This window comes from Halyomorpha halys, unplaced genomic scaffold (assembly GCF_000696795.3).
Source record: "Halyomorpha halys isolate HHAL.00 unplaced genomic scaffold, Hhal_1.1 Scaffold243.1, whole genome shotgun sequence".
Classification (NCBI taxonomy): Eukaryota; Metazoa; Arthropoda; class Insecta; order Hemiptera; family Pentatomidae; genus Halyomorpha; species Halyomorpha halys.
The window spans coordinates 693161-712864 of NW_027106548.1; the positions used below are offsets into that span (position 1 = coordinate 693161).

The 19704-nt window shown below is 29.3% G+C and overlaps 3 protein-coding genes across 4 annotated transcripts; 1 reads left to right on the forward strand and 2 right to left on the reverse strand.

Moving 5' to 3' along the window:
• The first annotated feature begins 3 nt into the window (after window positions 1–3).
• LOC106680125 (3-hydroxyisobutyryl-CoA hydrolase, mitochondrial) lies at window positions 4–1825 on the forward strand. Its single transcript, XM_014419633.3, has 3 exons — window positions 4–393; window positions 474–1470; window positions 1587–1825. Exons 1-3 carry the CDS (start codon window positions 391–393, stop codon window positions 1715–1717), a joined length of 1131 nt encoding a protein of 376 aa, XP_014275119.1. The 5' UTR covers window positions 4–390; the 3' UTR covers window positions 1718–1825.
• A 3760-nt stretch (window positions 1826–5585) lies between these two features.
• LOC106680126 (small ribosomal subunit protein uS11A) lies at window positions 5586–11848 on the reverse strand. Of its 2 annotated transcripts, none has more exons than XM_014419634.2 (4): window positions 11714–11848; window positions 11175–11332; window positions 8384–8471; window positions 5586–5893 (listed from the first exon to the last, which is right to left on the reverse strand). In XM_014419634.2, exons 2-4 carry the CDS (start codon window positions 11321–11323, stop codon window positions 5675–5677), a joined length of 456 nt encoding a protein of 151 aa, XP_014275120.1. In that variant the 5' UTR covers window positions 11324–11332; window positions 11714–11848; the 3' UTR covers window positions 5586–5674. The 2 variants fall into 2 exon arrangements, with proteins under 2 accessions (XP_014275120.1, XP_014275121.1); XM_014419635.3 differs by having other exon boundaries at window positions 11663–11764.
• A 4243-nt stretch (window positions 11849–16091) lies between these two features.
• Window positions 16092–19375, reverse strand: LOC106680105 (uncharacterized). Its single transcript, XM_014419595.3, has 5 exons — window positions 19248–19375; window positions 18600–18665; window positions 18321–18517; window positions 17452–17591; window positions 16092–16492 (listed from the first exon to the last, which is right to left on the reverse strand). Exons 1-5 carry the CDS (start codon window positions 19262–19264, stop codon window positions 16391–16393), a joined length of 522 nt encoding a protein of 173 aa, XP_014275081.1. The 5' UTR covers window positions 19265–19375; the 3' UTR covers window positions 16092–16390.
• Window positions 19376–19704: the final 329 nt, after the last annotated feature.

The following is a 19704-nucleotide window of genomic DNA, read 5'->3' on the forward strand; positions in this document are numbered from 1 at the left end:
TTAGCTAATGAAATATTTCTCTATTCGTCAACTCATCAATTATATTTCATCTATCAAGTATCATAAACGAGTAAAATAATTTAGATGCTACACCATAACGAACTTTCATTTTTGACTATTTATCAATTATGAAATTTCAAACAGTGAAAGAAATTTAAATGTGTCATTAAATACAAATAATTCACGATCCAAGGTCATTATACCTTTTATTGATGTGGGCAACAAATAAGTTAGCTTCGTAACCTTTCTGTAATCAACCACTTATCAATTTTGACAGGGAGTTAAGAGTTAGCCTAGGAATGAGTTTGTTACATAACTTTAAGATATAATAATAAATAAAAAAATTTGTTTTGTTATATTTTAGGAGTAGATTTATCCTATTAATTTAAGATGGTAAGCAGATTTGTTAACTGTTGTCATTTTATAGAAACATGAATATAATTTTTATATATATATTTTGTATATTCTTCTAGATTGTGTTAAAATCCTCGCAGTTTAAGAAGTTTTTAACTCTTCTCAGACCTAAGCAAAGGATGTTTAGCACTTCTGAAAGTGAAGAAGTTTTATTTGAAACCAAAAATAAATGTGGAGTGATAACATTGAATAAACCTAAAGCATTAAATGCTATAAACTTGAGTATGGTACAATCAATCTATGAGCAATTGGAAGAATGGGAAAATACGATGTCGATGGTCATAATAAGAGGTGTCGGTAGAGCTTTTTGTGCTGGAGGAGACATCAAAGGTGCCACTTCTGGAGGACCGGAAAATACTATAGGAGGTAAAATGTTCTTTAAGACAGAGTATAAAATGAATCATAAAATTGGAACATATAAACTACCCTACATAGCTCTCTTGGATGGTATAACGATGGGTGGTGGTGTGGGATTAAGTGTTCACGGAAAGTATCGTGTAGCGACTGAAAATACAATGTTTGCTATGCCGGAAACAGCAATTGGATTATTTCCTGATGTCGGAGCTAGCCATTTTCTGTCTAGAATTCCTGGTAATATAGGTATGTTCCTTGCTTTAACTGGATATCGTTTAAAGGGTGCAGAATGTTTAAAGATAGGTTTTGCTACAAATTACTGCAAGAGTACTGATATACCTGAATTATTTGATTGTCTAGTAGCTACTGAAGGCAAAGTTGAAGCGATTGAAGAAACATTATCGAAATTCACGCCTGACACTAGTTCAATACCTTTTTCATTACAAGACCATGAAGAAATTATTGATAAAACTTTTGGATTACGCAATGTTGAAGATATTTTTAGTGCTTTAGAGAAAAGTGATTCGCCTTGGGCCAAAGAAATTTCCAATACAATGAGTAAGATGTCTCCGACTTCATTGAAAATATCCCAACAGGAATTGATTATGGGCAAATCCATGGATTTAAGGCAATGCTTACAAATGGAATACAGGTTAGCAGTTGCTGCATTAGAAGGCACAATTTCACATGATTTTTATGAAGGTAAATACTTCTATTTAGTTAAATTATCTCACATACTTAATTAGATTATAATTTAAATTTTAAAATTTAATAGAGATATAGTAATTTATATCAATATTGATATTTTTCAATTTAAGGCGTACGAGCACTTTTGATCGACAAAGATAAGTCTCCCAAATGGAAACCTGAGACAGTTGAGGAAATCACCGAATCCATGATACTTGAATGTTTTGCTCCCATTCTACCTGAAGATGAATTGGTTATCTAATTAATAAGGAAGTTAAGATCTTCATTGCCGTAATTTTAATTGTACATAATATCAAATATCAATGACTGATGGAGAAATATATATTTTATCTATTATTTTTATAATGAAGTCTGTGTTAATTAAAATCCCATTAGTTATACTTATCTGTTAATATTATAATATTATACCTCTAAGATCCTTTGAAGAAAACTTGTAGTTTGAATTATTAAGAATGCCTTAAATAATCTTTATCTGTTGATTGAATTTAATTAATTAGAATTAACAATTTAATATAGTATCTGATATGATCTAGTATACTGAAATTAAGCAATGTTAGAACATCGGAAAAGTATGGATGGCTATAATCTGAGGTTTATTTTTTGTTGAAGATTAATTTATTACGCTTTGAGAAAATACTTTTAAATATCATAATTTTGTTCTCAAAAATCTTTTTTTTTGTGTGTGTTTGATTGACTAACAAAATTATTGATTACAGTATTTAATTCTACTGGGAAAAGTAGTTTTTTTGGTAAAATGTAAAGTTATTTCTTATTCTTAATCAATCACAAAATTAATCTTGCCAGTTTTTATTATACTGTCTATACAGGCATTTTCTCTTTAAAGAATATTTCTATGTTTAGGAATAACATAGTTTCTTACTTTCTGAAAGAGACAAGTTACTGTTTTTATAAGGTAACTATTTTCTTGGACCAAATGTTGTGAATTTGGTCCAATGCTACTATTTGATTCCTAAAAATGACTTTTGGACGATATTGTGTTCTTGGAAAGGACATATTGGTAATCCTTCAGGTTTTTCATAAAGTAACATTTGCAACAAAATTAAGTATGAGTTATATGAAAAGATTAAAAGCTTGAAATTTTACCGCCAAGTGATTTCGTTAAATAAGTTACTTCAACTTATTAGTTTTATTTTTACCACACCTCCAACCATCTTCTCCTTGTATAAGTCATCCACAGTCAACTATCTCTCATGACTAAAAATTAAGTATGTTTAAAAAATTGTTTGAATAGAAGAATGATTGATCTTGTACATAAACATTTGAAAAGAAAATTACTTTCTGATTTTTGTTCCTCCAGAAAAGTTATTTATCTTCGTTCTTCAAAATTTTTTGTTGATCGATACTTCACATTAATAATACATTATTCTTTATGATATTTTGGACCGTCTATCCATCTTCAAATATTTTCCCTAAAAATAGTTACTGCAAATAATTATTTTCATGATTATAGTTTATTAATTTTATTGGAAAAAGCCAAAATTTGGCTTCTTTACTCTTAAAATATTTTATTATTGATTAAATCAATAAAATCAACAAAACAAAAAAAAAATGTTTAAAGTATCAAGATATTTTGTCAGCAGAGGGAAAAATCAAGAAATATAAATAGTGCATCTGAAAAGGAGAATAACTTACAATTTTAAAATACCACACAATTTCTGTTTAAAATTTTGTCATATTTTCTTCTATAATTGAAATATTTCTATTAATGTTAATTATGGCCATTTTCCAATAAAATGAATAATTTAAGTGTAATAAATTATGTACATGAAAATAATTAATAGAGCGAATATGACACTATACTGTGTTACTACATTTAGAGAAAAGGCCTGAATATGTACGGAAACATAATAAAGAATAATGTATTGATTATATGAAACTAATGAAAAATGTTTGAAGTAACAAGATATCTCATCATCCCAGAGGAAACAAACAGGAAATATATAGTGCCTCCAAAAACGAAAACAACAAAAAATATTACTTTTTCATTCATGGATTAAGCACTGCATGTCTCATTCACTCCCCTTCCTAAAAAAAATCTCAATTTCATTTGAGATAATGGTTCCAGTGGTTATTGATTTTTACATCTTAATCCTTTTATACTTTTGGGTGATATTTTATTTTTAATAAAGTCAACTCTCCTAGACCTGGTTCAAACCAGTATTGTTGCAATTATGCCTCGGCTACTAACTGTCCTATTGAAGATGCTGACCTGTCCAGATCACTACTATGTACCAATCATTGCAGATAACCTCTTTAGTCAGCTGGCCTACCAAAGTATTTACACTCCTTTTATTTTGATGAAATTGTGTTCTTCCATAAAACTTTACTAAACAATCCTTTTCTTTTGGTCCTCTTTCTAGCTTTCCAACTTAAATGTTTGATATCACATCCAATAGAATATTTACTACTACAGAAGAAATATTAGAGATTCTAACTTTTACATAAACAATTAAAAAAAGGTAATTCTTTGTTCTAAATGTGATAGTTTCCTGTGCAGAGAACTCAAAGTAAAATCATGTCATGGAAGTTAATTGACATCTGATAAAATCGATATATAATTTTTTTATAACTACCAATACTAGTGGTGATTTCTATATTATTTTATCTTAACTTCTGTTCTTTCATTATCTATCAATTTGAGGAGAATAGGATAAGACTACAAATTGAAATGTTCCTAAACTGTAAAAATTTATTGTAATAAGATTACTAATTTTAACAGAGTTACTTTATTTAACCAATAGAAATAATATTTGATTAAATTAAACACATAACTGTTTTTTTGCATGATCAAAAATCCCCTTCCAAGGCGAATCTGACTAAACTAAAGTAAATGCATAATATAAGCGGATCCTCGGAGAGGAGGGTTAAGTAAGTCCACTTCAATCATGGTTCAGCTTGATTTTTTTTAACTTAAATTTACTTACTTTAAACGTTTATTTTCCTGGCATTTATGTAATGTGAAAAGAGATATTTTATATTCTGCAATTTAAAAGTGGGCTAATTAATCAAATATGTTTATTTTGTTAAAATAAATCCATCAACTCCAAGAAATTAAGAGAATTTATTCTCTTAAAAAATTTATAATGGAAGATGGTTTCTATTACTATTTAATAGTTGGTAAAAGGAACAAAGATTGTTTCCAGAAATTGCAAGAGGCTGTTCATAAATAGAAAGGAACATTACCTTTACTGTCCTCACATAACTGTTTAAATGAAAAACCAAACTTGCTACAAAACCTAGTGGCTAACAAAATAAGAATAACAGTTCATTCTTTCTGAAATAACTGTTGTTCTTACTCCCTCCACTAGTAGACAATTTAAACTTTATTTAAAATGTACCATCTAGATGACAGAGGAAAATTTGAATATTGAAATATAAAACTATATAAGTTTTGGCTATATAATTACTATCAGTCGAACTTTTTTGAGAAGTTAATACATTAAATTAACTTTGGATGATAATTTCCTAAATTAGATTTTCATCCCTTTGTATTAAACAAAATAATGTTCTTTGATATTCCCACGAAAAAATCCCAACAGTCCTAAAATGGAACTGTGTAAAAAGCATAACTAGTTATATTATATAAGAAGATGGTCAGGGTTGTGGTCAAAAGAGAAACAAAAATAGTTTACAACTATTTATTTTCCGACGTTTCGCCCAACTTTGCAGGGCTGTTCAAAGGTAAAGGTTGAACAGGGTGTTGCATTGGAGTGAAGAGTTGTGAAAGATGTATCTTTTTTAGAGCCCCGTAGATTTGGCTATCATTATATATATAGTTGACCGTAAAAATTTAAAAGATAATTGTTCAACCTTTACCTTTGAACAGCCCTGCAAAGTGGGGCGAAACGTCGGAAAATAAATAGTTGTAAACTATTTTTGTTTCTCTTTTGACCACAACCCTGACCATCTTATATATAAATTTTGACGGTCAACTATATATACATATACATAACTAGTATAGATTAAACTAGAATTTTAAAAATTGTGTATTTAATAGTTTTAAGTTTATCATAAGTGAACACATTACAATACTAAATATTAAAAGATACAAAAATAATAAAGAATGACAAGGGGAAGGAATAAAATAATTTAGGTACACATCCAGTTTATTGTTTAAAATTATTTTTAATAAAAACAAAATAAAATGTAGGAATAAATGAATGTATACAACTCCAGATTACAAACGACGTCCCCTACGACCTCCCTTTCTTCTGGTAGAATCTGAAGGAATGGGAGTCACATCTTCAATTCTGCCAATCTTCATGGCACTACGTGCAAGAGCCCTCAGGGCCGACTGAGCGCCAGGTCCTGGAGTCTTGGTCTTGTTGCCTCCGGTGGCACGCAACTTGATATGGAGAGCTGTGATTCCTAGTGTTTTACACTTTTCAGCAACATCCTAAAATAATTAAAAGTTCTATGTAACATACTTAACAGTTAAGTCAGTAAAAAAAAAAAAAGAAAAGAAAAGAAAATGTAATTTTAACATTTCAAGCCTTCTTTCAAATTTGGTAAGAAGCCTGAAAGGTTTTCAATTAGGTGAGCAAAAGTAAATTTCCATCCATCAAATTGTTTTATAGTATTTCCCCATTATTAGTGACAATTATATTGATAAAGTATGAAAGTTAATCGATTTTATACATTAGTCAAAAATTTGTTGTAATAAATAATAAAAGACTTAGCGAACCTGCAGGGCTGATGCGGACACCACTAATCACTGTTTATGATACATCTTTCTAGAAACGCCCGCCCAAACCCAAATTCACAAGATGATATGCAATCCTCCCAACTACATTTAGATCGACCTCAGACATTCTGCCGTTGGATTAGTGCTTATTAACTTTTTAGGAATGCATTTGTTAATAAACCTAACAAGCCTATCTGATTAACCCAAATGCTACTAGACAAAATAACTGCCACACATACAACTAAAATATAATTGATCAATGGATAAAGGTGTAATGCCAGAAACACACGGATCTGAGAAAAATAGAGTTTAATTATGTTATAATATTATTTCAGACAGGAAAACGCAATTCACAACTCGTGAAACATAACAAGATTTAAGGTTAATGACGTGCACTGCGCTATGCAGAAACAAGTATTTAATCTATTTCAAGCTAAAAGCCTTTATTTTCCTGAAATATAACATAACATAAAGCCTTCATCCATTAATTTCTTCACTAATTGTGAATCGGCAATAAAAAAAAAATATACTAGCAAAAAGAAATGATAGGTATAAAAAATGAGGGTTTGTGGAACTTTTTTGGAGGACTTCACAAAAAAACAAGAATTACATTATGAATTAACAAGTTCAGGTTTCCTAATTAAATATTGTCAATTTAGAGTTCAATTTAGGAAGAAGTAATAAGCAAAACCTTTTCATCTTTAATAGCAATCTAACTTTTTATGTAAACACATCTTTTAATTATATGTTATTGATATTATTATTAATATTATTTAAACCAATAAATGAAACATTTAGGAAGTGTGGCATCAGCAATGCCACTCATACATTGATAGTTGTTAGATTATTGGTAGGCTTTTGCTAGAAACAACTCTCAATACTTTAAATCGAAAGTTTTATCCAACTATTGCCAACCTTAGAAAAAACTTAATTACAATTTAAGCAACATATTTAAATTGAAAATATTATTTTTAATGCATGCAAAGGTTTAAAATGCACGAATGGTTTTGATTTCTTAGATTACTTTTTTGGCTGCAACTTAAATTAATCCAAATGCTAAGAAAAATCTGTAGTGAATCTTTCAAGGCTATTCAGAAACGATATTCACAGGGTCCTAACCAAACAGCTTAAAATAAAAAAGGAACCATTTCAAATTACGTTGATCAAGAACCATACAATAGAGAAAAATTGGACAGTTTTGAACTACACTTATTTGAGACAGTAAATCAGAATCAGGAATATAGATAGAACTTGTTCCAAAATATACTAGACAAAGATATTCAAAAGAAAACGTGTTTTGTATGATGGTTACACAGAAGCAGCAGCAGTTGGGAGATTCAGTACTGGATCGCTAAGTTACCGGAATGTTCCGAATTAGTGCCAATTTCCAAATTAGTGCTGTAGCAAGATGAAGCTTTAAGGTTTGATGTCAACTGTCCAGATTGAAATAAAAGTTTTTTTCAAACGAACAATAGGTAATAATAATAATAATAATGGATACTATCACAAGGAATCCATTATTCTGTTTGGAAATCAGGAGATTAAGCAAAAGGGAAGCAGTAAGAAATATCAGATTGCTCAAAAAGCATGAACTCCAAAACCAAAACAAAATAAAAAATACTTATTATCTAGACAAAATAAAAAAATAGTTTTTTTATCTATAGTTCTCTTCAGTTTAGTTATTAAAAATTGTACTCAGTGCTAATTTACTGAAGAATATACAGCCCAACCATACCAATTTCAACTAACTCAAACATTTACAGAACAGGACAAAAGAAAAAATAACAGAATAGAAAGAAAATAGCACAATATACCATCCAAGTCAGCTGTTTTACTTTAAATTCATAATTTTCACACAATCTAACTCACTTTTCCAGTAGCTCGTTCTCAGATTGTGAGATATGGCAAACACGTCTAAAGACAAGTATCCTCAAACCACTTGATTTCTCAGGCATTTACTCACCTCGATGCAGTATTTTATATATATATGACAACAACATACCTTATCATCATCCACCATTTTTCCACTTTGACCAATCAGGGCCAGTGTATTGGACAAAATTTTAAGAAAAAGTAAACAAAATGCCCCTTACATTCAATGTTAACAGACATCAAAGAAATGACTTGTAGAGGCGCAAAAGCCAATGTTTAGGGGTAATAAATAAAATAAAATACTAGTAGTGATAAGAAAAATAAAAATACCTGTGCTGCCAACATAGCTGCGTAGGGAGAAGCTTCATCACGATCAGCCTTTACCTTCATACCTCCAGTTACCCGAGCAATAGTTTCCCTGAAAAGTTAGCAATAGTTAACTTAAACAATAATTATTCTATTCATAAGTTGTTTCTAAAATATTACATTAGTTATATTAAACATGATATCTGTTAAATATGATAGTTAAATTATAATTGAATATATATAAAAAACAAAACAGATTTAACTTTTTTAATTAAAATATTGTGTAGATAGCTGACCGTAGAATCAATAAAAGGAAAAGATGGTCGAGGATGCAGACATAATAAACAAAAGTAAGTGTGGTGTATTTTATTTATTTTTTGGCTAAATGAGGGTTGAAATCGTGTAGGCTGCCCCGATTCATAGCAGAATATCCTCATAATGTCAACCCTGATAAATGCCTGGAATACTGGCAACAAATAAAATATGTCATCCTTATTACCTCATATTTATCATATTCCTCATAATTTTCAATAACAGATTTTGGGAGCTACCACTGCATTTTGTCATTGTAGTCTGAATGCTCAATAATAAACAGTCTAGTCCCCTTTAGTAATGATGATGTCATCGCAGGATTTTAGAAATAATCGAGTGAAGAAAAGGTCTTTGAAAAATTATAAGTAACAATGTGGGTTAACTCTTAACATTCATTACAATGGTGAATAAGGGGGCTATCACGAATACAGTCTATATCAGTGAACAGTACAAGGATTATTTAGAATGAAGAGTTGGGACTAAAAAAATCGTGACCAAGGCTTAGAATATTGCTAACATTGGAGGCAGGGGGAGGAATATCTGTAGAAGAAATGTGGACTCATTTGTCATCATCTGCAGGGGAAATTTTATAAACTATAAATAATTAATTATATTTTATTTATAATCTTTTCACTTTCTTGAGACTGGTTATTATTGTTTAAATAATATGATTAGTATATAATTTTAGTCTCAAACACTCTTTATTTCTTTAAAAGTCCGTTTCGGTCAGTTCGGCAATCATCAAAAACTATCTATTACTTAGCAACTTTAAATATACATTTATTTTAAACAAACAACACTATTATTAATAAAATACCATACCTTGAATACAAATTTCTATTCTGCCCAGGTCATTAATATTAGTAAAAAAAAAAATTACAGTTGAAATAAATAAAATGTATCAGTGACCTGAGTATAAGGAAGGTTACAAATATTGTTATAACTATGTAAGAATAGTAGTGTTAAATTGATTTGAAATTATAATTTTTAATATTAATGTGAAGAGTGGAAAATAGGTAATTAAAAATAAGCTAAGAAAAGCTTATTCATAAATTAATATGATTCCCTAAAGGTTTATTGCTTCATAAGGCAATTTTGACTGAAACTGGTAACCTGAGCAGAATAGTCTGGAAAAGTTTTTTTTAAATTATTGATTTAAATAGAATGTGTACTTAAGGTGTGCTATTTTAATAATAATAATGCTGTATAATAAAAGCTAGTAAGTGATAGATTGTCCATGTGGATGTACAAATTGTAAGAATTTAAGACAAATTGGATACTATTTATATTAAGTAAACAGGAAATTATTAAATTTAGAGATGAGCTGTTGTAACCAGGTTGTGTTATAAATGCAGAGGTTCTTAAAAAGTACGTCACTCATATTGGTTTTAAGGCTATGGGTCACAGAAGAAATATTTTGGTTAAGGTAGAGAATTTTTCCTAGTAGAGAACTTTATAATTTCACAGATTTTTAAGTTGAGAAGAAAATTTTAAAAATTTGAATAAAATAAAATAATTTGAATTCAGGATGTTAAGATATAGTAATATTGTTAAAGGAATTATTTATGGAATAAATAAAAAAATCATTGGAGCAAAATAAAGTAACAATAGATTAAATTATTAATATTCCAAAAATAGTACCGCAGACTGGAATTATTTTTTAAACTAAGGCTGTCCTACAAATTGTTTCAGAGCACGTAGGGCTGCCACAAAGTAACCAATCAATGATACAATATTAAAAAAAAACATCAACACTAAACATAAAAAAACTTTATTTTGTAAGATGTGATACTATTGATGTGACATAAAATGAACAGAAGTCTTAAGGAAAAATATTTCAGGGCAAGAAAAACTCACAAGTTTAAAGGATTGATACCAAAGCCCTTGACTGAAATTGATTAATATCCTTGTATATAAAATTTGTTCAGGATTATCAAAATTGCTTTCACTATCCTAAATAAAATAATCAACAACTTGTTCAATAAATCAACAACAAAGGCTATTGACCTCATAAAATGGTGATTTGTGAAATTAGAAAAAAAAATATTAACAAAGAAAGAAGAGATGTTGCATTTTATTGGAGCACAAATTAGGGTCCAATTCCTGAATGGTTATAATAATAAAAAGTCTTGATTTGTAGTTTAGAAGACTTAATAAGAGCTATAACAGTTTGAATTATTCTTAAAATTTCAACATTTTGGAACTACAATCTGAACATTTCATTCAAGACCCACTACAATTATGAAACATTTTGAAAACAAGATTCTATAACATGACATCAAATAGCTTAACTACATATCTTGTTAATTACATTTTAAAATGTAAGACAGTGAAATGGACACTTGTATTATGGAAATTATTTTAAAAACAATGAGGGTGCAAAATCAGGATACAAGAAATGTATTACCTAACTTTTATGAAAATAATGGAATTAACTTATAGGAGCAACATTCATGTAGACTTATTAAGCTTACGATATGTATAGAATCACTAAAACACTTACTTTCCGGATAAATCAGTGACATGAACGAAAGTATCATTGAAGCTGGCGAAGATGTGAGCTACACCAAATACAGTTTCACCATCCCTAACTTGAGGTCCCAAGGAAACTTGGACTTGTTCTTGTTGCTGCTTTCCCTTACGTGGAGCCATTGTTTAAACCTGGACAGTAATTAATAATAATAATTAATTGTAAATAGATTGAAACTAATAAATTAGAAAGTATCTAATAAGTGCAATTTTATGTATCATATCCGTTCACTACAATTAGACAATCATACAAATCATAAATATACTAACGAATAAACCCATTTTAGAAATGCTTAAGTGAATATTTAGATAAATCAAATCTACTAGCTAATACTAAGTTGGATAAAAAAACCATGCAGTTAGTATGATAGATGTCGACCTAACCTACAGTAATTTGTTAGAAATTTAGAGACTAATGTTAGAAAACGAAAAATAAAGCAACAAAATGTAACAAAAACTCACTTTTTAATAAATAGTCTACAACTAAAAAGCCGATGAAATTGGATAACTTACAGCTAAGTGAGGTCTGAAACGCCAATATGGCAGTTGAAAAGAGAACTTGAAGACACAGCTAGACTGCAAAGAGGTTCTGGCAGCGAAGAGCTTTCGCAAACATAGAGGTTTTCAATCCTCACAACAACAATGGATCGAGTAACATTTTGCATATCTCTATGTACCACTTCGTGCATATCCAATATATATTTGCTCGTACTTCGTCATTATATTTATACCCATTTACATTCCAGTAAATTTTGTTAAGATAATGATTTGTAAAGTCACAAAATAGAAATTAATAAAAATGATATAAATTAATACGAAAATTCAAGTTTTTTAAAAAGAAAATTCATGAAATGAATTAGATAATAATGACTATGTATTCTTTTGTGAGTTGAAGTGAATAAACCTAATCAAATTTCTTTATTTTAACTTAGCAGTAAGAACATTTCTGAGCCATCAGCCCATCATCAGGTACTCTTAACATAATTATTTTCTCATATTTCAAATTATATAATTAATATGGCCTTCTTATTTACTTATGTTTATTTATAATAGTCACATAAATCATTATTACTGTTTGTTCGTTTTTAAATTAAGTAATAAATAAAATTTCATATACGGAGAACTCTAAATTCATTAAAATATTATGTTAAGAAGAAGTCTTGTGTATTGTGTCAAACTGGAATTATTAAATTCTCAATCTTCAATGGAGGGCGCAGCAGCCTCTTACTGTCTACTGGTTCTGGATGTATTAAAACTTAGGAGTCGGTACAGCCCTTCCTGCTCGACATGCTACCCAGTGGCCTACAGTTTAACCAGTATTCAAGAAGAAATTGTCTCATGTTAATTTCACGAACTATTGATTAAAAATGTTTTCATTATTTCATAAAACTGATGACTTCTATGAAGTTGAGATGGTGTGAAATTTCGATTTAATAGTCACTGCAGTGAAGAGACTAGTTTTAAGTGGACCAGAACACGTCTTTTTTAATCATTGAATGTTAAAAGGCAGTTCTCCACTGTTAAATAAAGTATTTAATTTTTTTTACGAATTATGTTTGCAGGATAAAAACATTGTATTTTTTCAGTTATGTCAAGCAACATTCACAACTTGAATTTTTTTATCAATCCATGTTCCTAAATGAAATTTTCATATTAGATGGAGTTCTGCCTTTTTAGCATTCTACGAAGTAATCAATTGAAATTTGTTGTGGATTAAAAAATTTTTAAAGCTTCTAGTGGCTACTGTTTTCATCAGATCCTTTGAAATCAGTCATTTCATTAAATCGAAATTCATCATTGTTTTATGATATAATGAAAGCATTTTAATTAATAGTTTATGAAATTAACATGAGACAATTGCTTCTTGAATCGTGGTTAACCTCTTGGCCACTGGGTACGAAGTCGAACAGGTTGGGCTGTACCGTCCGAATCCTAAAAGTTATAGTACATCCGGGTCCGATAGATTGTAAGAGCTTGCTGCGCCCTCCATTGAAGATTGACATTATTAAAAATTCTATTTTAACACAATGAAATTGTAACGGAATGTGGTCGTTCGTTGGCTTTCACTGAAGTCCTATAACGTTTAAGCAAGGCCATATTATTTTATTTCATTACTTATTAACATGTATGACTGTACAATTGAGAAACATTGTAAATACCAAATATTATGTACTATCAATAAAACAATTCACAGCGACTTCTTGGAAGAGGCCAAGTAAATACATTCTCGACGTCAACGTTTACTGGAATACTATCCTGACAACATTTATCAGGTCTCCCCCGTATCCCTTCGAGACCCTCCTATCAGGATATCTCTACTTGATTCTTAAGTATTTTTGGAGCTGTTACTTCAACAACCTTCCTCCTTCTAATCTTAAAAATTCTGATGATTGGCGCCTTCCGCCCGTGTTCCTGCTTGCTGTGCAGCCTATCCTTTACAATGACTGGAAACTGGATCTCTCCAGCATTATGGCAACTTCAAAAGACTGGTGGTTGCTTCCCCCACCCCACCAACTCTAGTTGTTGTCTGGGGCTTTAGACCAATTCTAGTTCTTCATTTCCTATCTTTATATATTTATATTTCCTACAATCTTACACTATTAACACTGAATATGATTAAATGTTCAGTATTCAGGCCTTCTTAAAAATCACATTAGCAAACTTCAGTACAAAATGAAAGGAAATAGACGTAGTACCTTCAAAAGTTCTGTATACTCTCCTACAGATTTGTTATGATTGGACAAGAATTTCCATAATCAATATATTTTCTAAAAAAAAAAAAAACACCAACAGTTTATCGAAAAATAATGATCCTGTTGGTGTTCAAAGGCTGAACCAAACTGTGGGTTTCCCAGACAGATACAATAGTTTCAACTTCCGAAATATTTAGTTCTTGAACCGAAATACAAATTATAGTAGCCAAGTTTTTCTTGGAGTAGCTCTCCCTCACAAGTGATCATGCATTTACCAAGTCTGATTATGTATTAATCAACAAAACATCAATTAAAATACTTGATGAATAAGGGGGATATCTAAAGTAGGACTTAACTTTGTTGGCCCAGAATTTTATTTTGATTAATGTCAATCATTTAATCACATGATTTTCAGTATCTTGAAGAACTGTGAGGAATAATAAATTTTAAAGGTAGAACTTTTGAATTTTTCAGAGCTGCCTGAAGAGTGTACTATCATAACATGTTATTGTAACCTTTATGATTTATTGTGAATAATGTTGATAACTTAATAACCTTAAATCTCACATCTAACTGCCTGAAATAAATAGTAATTTCTCGTTAACTTATATGAAATGAAAATGTGCAATGCATTACATTAAATAAGATATACATACAACAGTATGTTACCCATCAGGATCCAAAAATGAAATAAGAGTGAAAAAGAGCACAAATATAAATTTGAAGTCAAATTTATTCTCCTATCAAATTGATGATTATCCATTTTGAGATTGACTATGCAGTAACTTCAAGGTTTACCTAAAAAATGAGTTTTTTTGTACCTTCTAAACTTTTTATTTTATTATCCCTTTCCTGGTTATTTAGGAATATGGGGGATTATCTACAAGTAACCAACCTCTTTTAACCAGAGTGGGAGGAAGGGGATGTCCAGCTCATATTCCTTGGAGCTGCCATGAAATACAAGTGAACCCTATTAAGCAGCATTCCAATTAGCACTGCTACCTGCCTTCTAAACCAATCAACAAAGTACTTCATGGGCCTATTTAAAAAAAAAAAATGATACACTTCAAAACAGCTGATGTAGTGAAACTCCCTTTCAGTAATAGGTTAATTTTTGTAATGAGCTTTTACAAAAAGGGAATTAAAAATTTATCATTGGATATACAATTTAGAAGTAGAGTAGGATATTTTTATTAACTAATAAAATTTGATTATGTTAAATCACATTATCATATTAAAAACATCATGATTAATAAAAGGGACCTTCATCCTTATTGAGTTTGTAATCATCTGCTGTTCAAGTCCTGGGTCCACAACTTTATTGTTCATTCCAACGTTTTCTTCCTTTTAAAATCCTGTATGCTCTCACCTTAAGCACATTTAAAACTATAACTTTCAATTTCCTCTTTACAATCTAATGAGACGCTGGTTAGACATGCATTATGTGATTATTGGCAGCAGTGGTATGCATAATTCTACTCCACAGTCCCACTGCTGTTGAATTCTGTATGACAGAAATGCCAGGGAGGGGAACAAAAAAAAAAAATAAATAAAAGAAAGTCATGCATATGTTACAAAGCTATGGGTTAAAAGAAAAATACACAAAGTAAAGGTATTGAAAGAGTATGAAAGTGACTTGTAAATAAAACAGATATAAAGGCAGAGATACAACAAGACATTATATACAACAAACCACACTATACTTTATAAACATAATTTCTTTATATAAACTAACAATTTATGGATTTATTTATATTATTTAGATAGGTTTCTTTATATAATTGGTTGATATTGATGTCAATAGCTATTTATTTTTATCCTTTTTATAAACATCTCACTTTATTGGTTTTGCCTACTCAATATCTTTTTATTTTAGCACTGATGAAGACATGCAGTGTGGGTGAATAATAATTTATTGAAAACTATTTTTGGTTTTCTTGACCGCAATCCTGACCATCATCTAAAAATTAATTACTTTTAAAGTTAAATTTTAAATTCCTTCACCCAAAAAAAACTATCTAATATTATAAGTTATGAGAGGTAAGAAAATATTAAAAATGGGTAATCCACATAAATCTTAACTTCAAATTATATTAGCAAGTCAAGTTGGTCATAGGACTGGTTTAATATGGTTAGGTTTTGCTTAAAAAAAAAAAAAAAAAGGTCAATATTTCCTTGTGACAAGAAATGAAGACTAATTAATTTTTATATCTTATTTAAAATAAAATGTTAATTTTATTCAATATTTGGTGTTTACAAATAACTTACAATATATACAAATGAATATAATAGGGTAAAGTGTTAGGCGATACTTGGTATTCTTGACAATTAAATTGGCATTCTTTGGTGGATATTAATATTAATACTGAGACCAAATGTTAAAATAAATAATTTTGTAAATATATCTGTTCATTAATAAATTATTCAACAAAAAATACATAACAATAAGTAATTACAATAAATATTGAACATATCAACACAATAGATTCAGGGTTTTCTACATAGCCAAGTAAAAGGCTGAGATAAAAGTAGCAGCAAGCGTTGCATAACCTCCTGTATAGACACTTTTCAATGTGAAGAATCTTCCTGTGTCCCAAGCCTAAGGACAGAAATAAATATTAAAAAGATATAAAATAATAAATCGTTAAAATAAAAGAAGAATTTATAGAAGATGGGAGTGCGGTCAGTAATGGTACATGAATAAGTAAAACTTATTTATTTGAGCCAACTTTTTGACCTGAATTTCAGACCTTTCGAGCGGAGTTGACATCACCGACCATACTGACAACAACCCCAACCATTATCTCCACATATATAAAATAATTATATTAAGATCATTAAATGATTTTCTAAAGCGCATTGTACCACTGATAGCATTGCAACTCCAGTTGCAGGCCTACCTTCTACGCCATAACCCCTGATGAAGACCTGAAATTCAGGTCGAAACGTCGGCATAAAATAAATAAATATGGTTTTGTTTATTTATGTTGTTCTTTGCTGACCGCACCCCCCCCCCCTGACAAACTTCTCCAATCATTAAAAAATATTTATTTATGCCGACGTTTCGACCTGATTTTCAGGTCTTCGTCAGGGAGTAGGCAGAGATTTCTGCTAAACTGTAATTTCAAATTTAAATAATTGAAAATATAATAATAATTTGAAATAATTAGAAATATTTTAAATTAAAAAAAATATTTTGACCAATAATATTGTAATTTGCAGCATATGCTAAATGATTTATTGCTCTGAGTGAAACTTAATTCTACAATTTAAATTAAACATTTTTCTATCATTTTTTATTACTTTTTAAACTGAATCAATCAAATATTGATTAATTAATTTTACTAAGCTATCAAACGATAAAAAACTATTGTTATTAGGCATAATATATTGCCTCTTGTGTTTAACACTTTATAACCTTCTCTTAAACCTCATAAAAATATTTTGTGCATCTGGTATAAATTAAACTATAAATACAAACTTAAATACTAGAACTAGTACTAAATGTTTAAGATGTTAATAAAAATAATCAAGGAGTTGAAAAATAAGTAAATTTACCAGATGTCTAATTCCGTTGAAAATGTGATATGTTGCTGGTAAAGCTAACATAAATTTCAAAGGAAACAACACAGCTGTTGGTATGCCCAATGCAGTTATACTTTGGGCAACTTGGGCCACATCTGATGTCATAAATGAAGCTGTGAATTAAAAAAGATAAAATTGATAAAAAATAAAATATTACATTAACATAAATACAACTTATAGCTAATAGAAAAGATATATATTTTATTTCCTAATATATTTATACTACATAAAGTGTTCCAATTAATAATACTTATGGAGAATTTAATTGAATATTAAATCAATTAACTAATGTTTTTCAATTAGAGAAATAATCAGGACTCCCTCATATGTTTTTTTACCATTACTTTTGTCAACAGTTTATTAACACTTAAAACATTTTATGAATATCCTTAATAATTAGGGCCAACTTATCAAAGAATAAATGTTTTAAACTTAAAAAAAAAATTATCAATAACCATAGCCTAAAGTTTTAATTTAATTGAAGCCCTTGCAGAAGCGGATTAATATCTCATAACTTTCAAGAACTAGTGATTAGGTAGGAGGGAGGAGGGAGGAGGGTAAGTAAAAAAAAAATGAGGAAGCCTAGATTATTCAGCCAAGACATAAGATTGTTGAAATAATGACGTTTGTATAGAATTACAAATATTTATTTATTATCTTAAAATAAAAGCAGAATATATACTTAATTATATTTATATTCAATTTAGTTAATTCCATAATCATTTAATATCATTCCATGTTTACCAACAGCATCAGTGGGGCTAAACAGAGTGATCTATAGTATATACTTAATGTTAACAATTATAGTAGATATATATTTTTACTATGTAAGATGAACTTACCGCCAGCTAAAGCAACATAATATGCAGAAAGAACCATTCCACTGACTCTATAGGATATAGACATCATAGAAGTAAGCTGCGGTGCATAAATAGTAAGGTGAGGAGACATGGGCCTGTGAGCATCAGCATTTCGTTCTTCAAAAGATTTTTGAGCCACTGTTTGTCCATGAGTAACTTTTAAAGTAACACATCGGATTCTACAAAACAGAATCAAATCTATGTTATAAAATGCTCGATTTAATAAAATAAAGTACTTAAAAACCTGATTTAATCACATACTGAGTTGATGGAATCCTTAAAGACTGTGAGTGGATAGCCCCAGCAAATCTCCCCAGAAGGCAAGTGCTACAAAAAAAAAAAAGTTTAAACAAGTTGCATGACAAAATTTAAAAAAAGAAATGAATGTACTCAATAATGAGGAATATTAATACTTGAAAATAGGGAAACTAGAAACGTTCTACAAACAAATATAGAATATTCTTAATATTATAAAGGAAGTTTATTTTTCACCTTAATAATTGTAGGGAAAAAAATAATATTCTATTCTTTAAAAAAATATTGCTAAATGCTTTCCTAAAAATTTTTACTCCTCAGGACAAATTTACAATAATTTTCATTCAAAGATAAAATAAATTTGTTTATATTATATATGGTTATATTTTCTTGAATAATATAACTTTAATGATTCAACAATTTCAAACCTATTAACTTTAAAAATAATTAATTAAATAATAGCTGATTAATTCATCTCTTAGTTCTGCAATTTGTTTTAATGTGTAGTGAGATAAGGATTCAAATTTTGCATGTATAAATAAGAATTTTCTTTTTTTTTTTTATTACAACTTATAGCCATTGAAAAACGGAAAACTGTTTGTCAGCCAAATGAATTTCAAATTTGCTTGATTCTTAACAACAGGGCATATTTACCTTCTTAGAACAGACATTATTGTTGAAAATATAAAATGATTAGAAAGTTCTAGGGTGAAATAGGTCTTGTGGGGTAATTACAGCTGATAGCTCAGGTCGGCCCGGTTCTATCAGGCGACAAAGAGGTAAAACATCCCCGGACAAAAAAAGTTCATTATAGCAAGTTAGAATAACTTTTTTTTTTTTTTTAATGAAACAATCCTCATTCATATATTCCATTACAATGTAATAATATATGTATATGCGTAGTAATCTTCAACAAAAACGCGATTTTCTAATTATCTAATCGATTAACATTAACAACAGCAATGTTTTCTATTTGTCTATTTTCATTTTTGAAAAATTATTACTAGACTTATAGACCACTAATTTGGACGATTGCTATCTTCACGGCTTTGAAATATTTAACATGACAAGAATTTACGTGATTCAGGTGATATTATAAGTAGTTACAAGA

Excerpts from the sequence above, each read along its gene's own strand:
- LOC106680125 (XM_014419633.3), top strand. Across the intron at positions 1,471-1,586 it reads TTCACATGATTTTTATGAAG|GCGTACGAGCACTTTTGATC; the intron begins GTAAATACTTCT and ends TTTCAATTTAAG.
- LOC106680126 (XM_014419634.2), bottom strand. The coding sequence starts at position 11,323 with ATGGCTCCACGTAAGGGAAAGCAGCAACAAGAACAAGTCCAAGTTTCC. Across the intron at positions 8,472-11,174 it reads GTCACTGATTTATCCGGAAA|GGAAACTATTGCTCGGGTAA; the intron begins GTAAGTGTTTTA and ends CTAACTTTTCAG. Across the intron at positions 5,894-8,383 it reads CAGCTATGTTGGCAGCACAG|GATGTTGCTGAAAAGTGTAA; the intron begins GTATTTTTATTT and ends TAATTATTTTAG.
- LOC106680105 (XM_014419595.3), bottom strand. Across the intron at positions 18,518-18,599 it reads TTAAGGATTCCATCAACTCA|AATCCGATGTGTTACTTTAA; the intron begins GTATGTGATTAA and ends TCTGTTTTGTAG. Across the intron at positions 16,493-17,451 it reads TCAACGGAATTAGACATCTG|GCTTGGGACACAGGAAGATT; the intron begins GTAAATTTACTT and ends TTCTGTCCTTAG.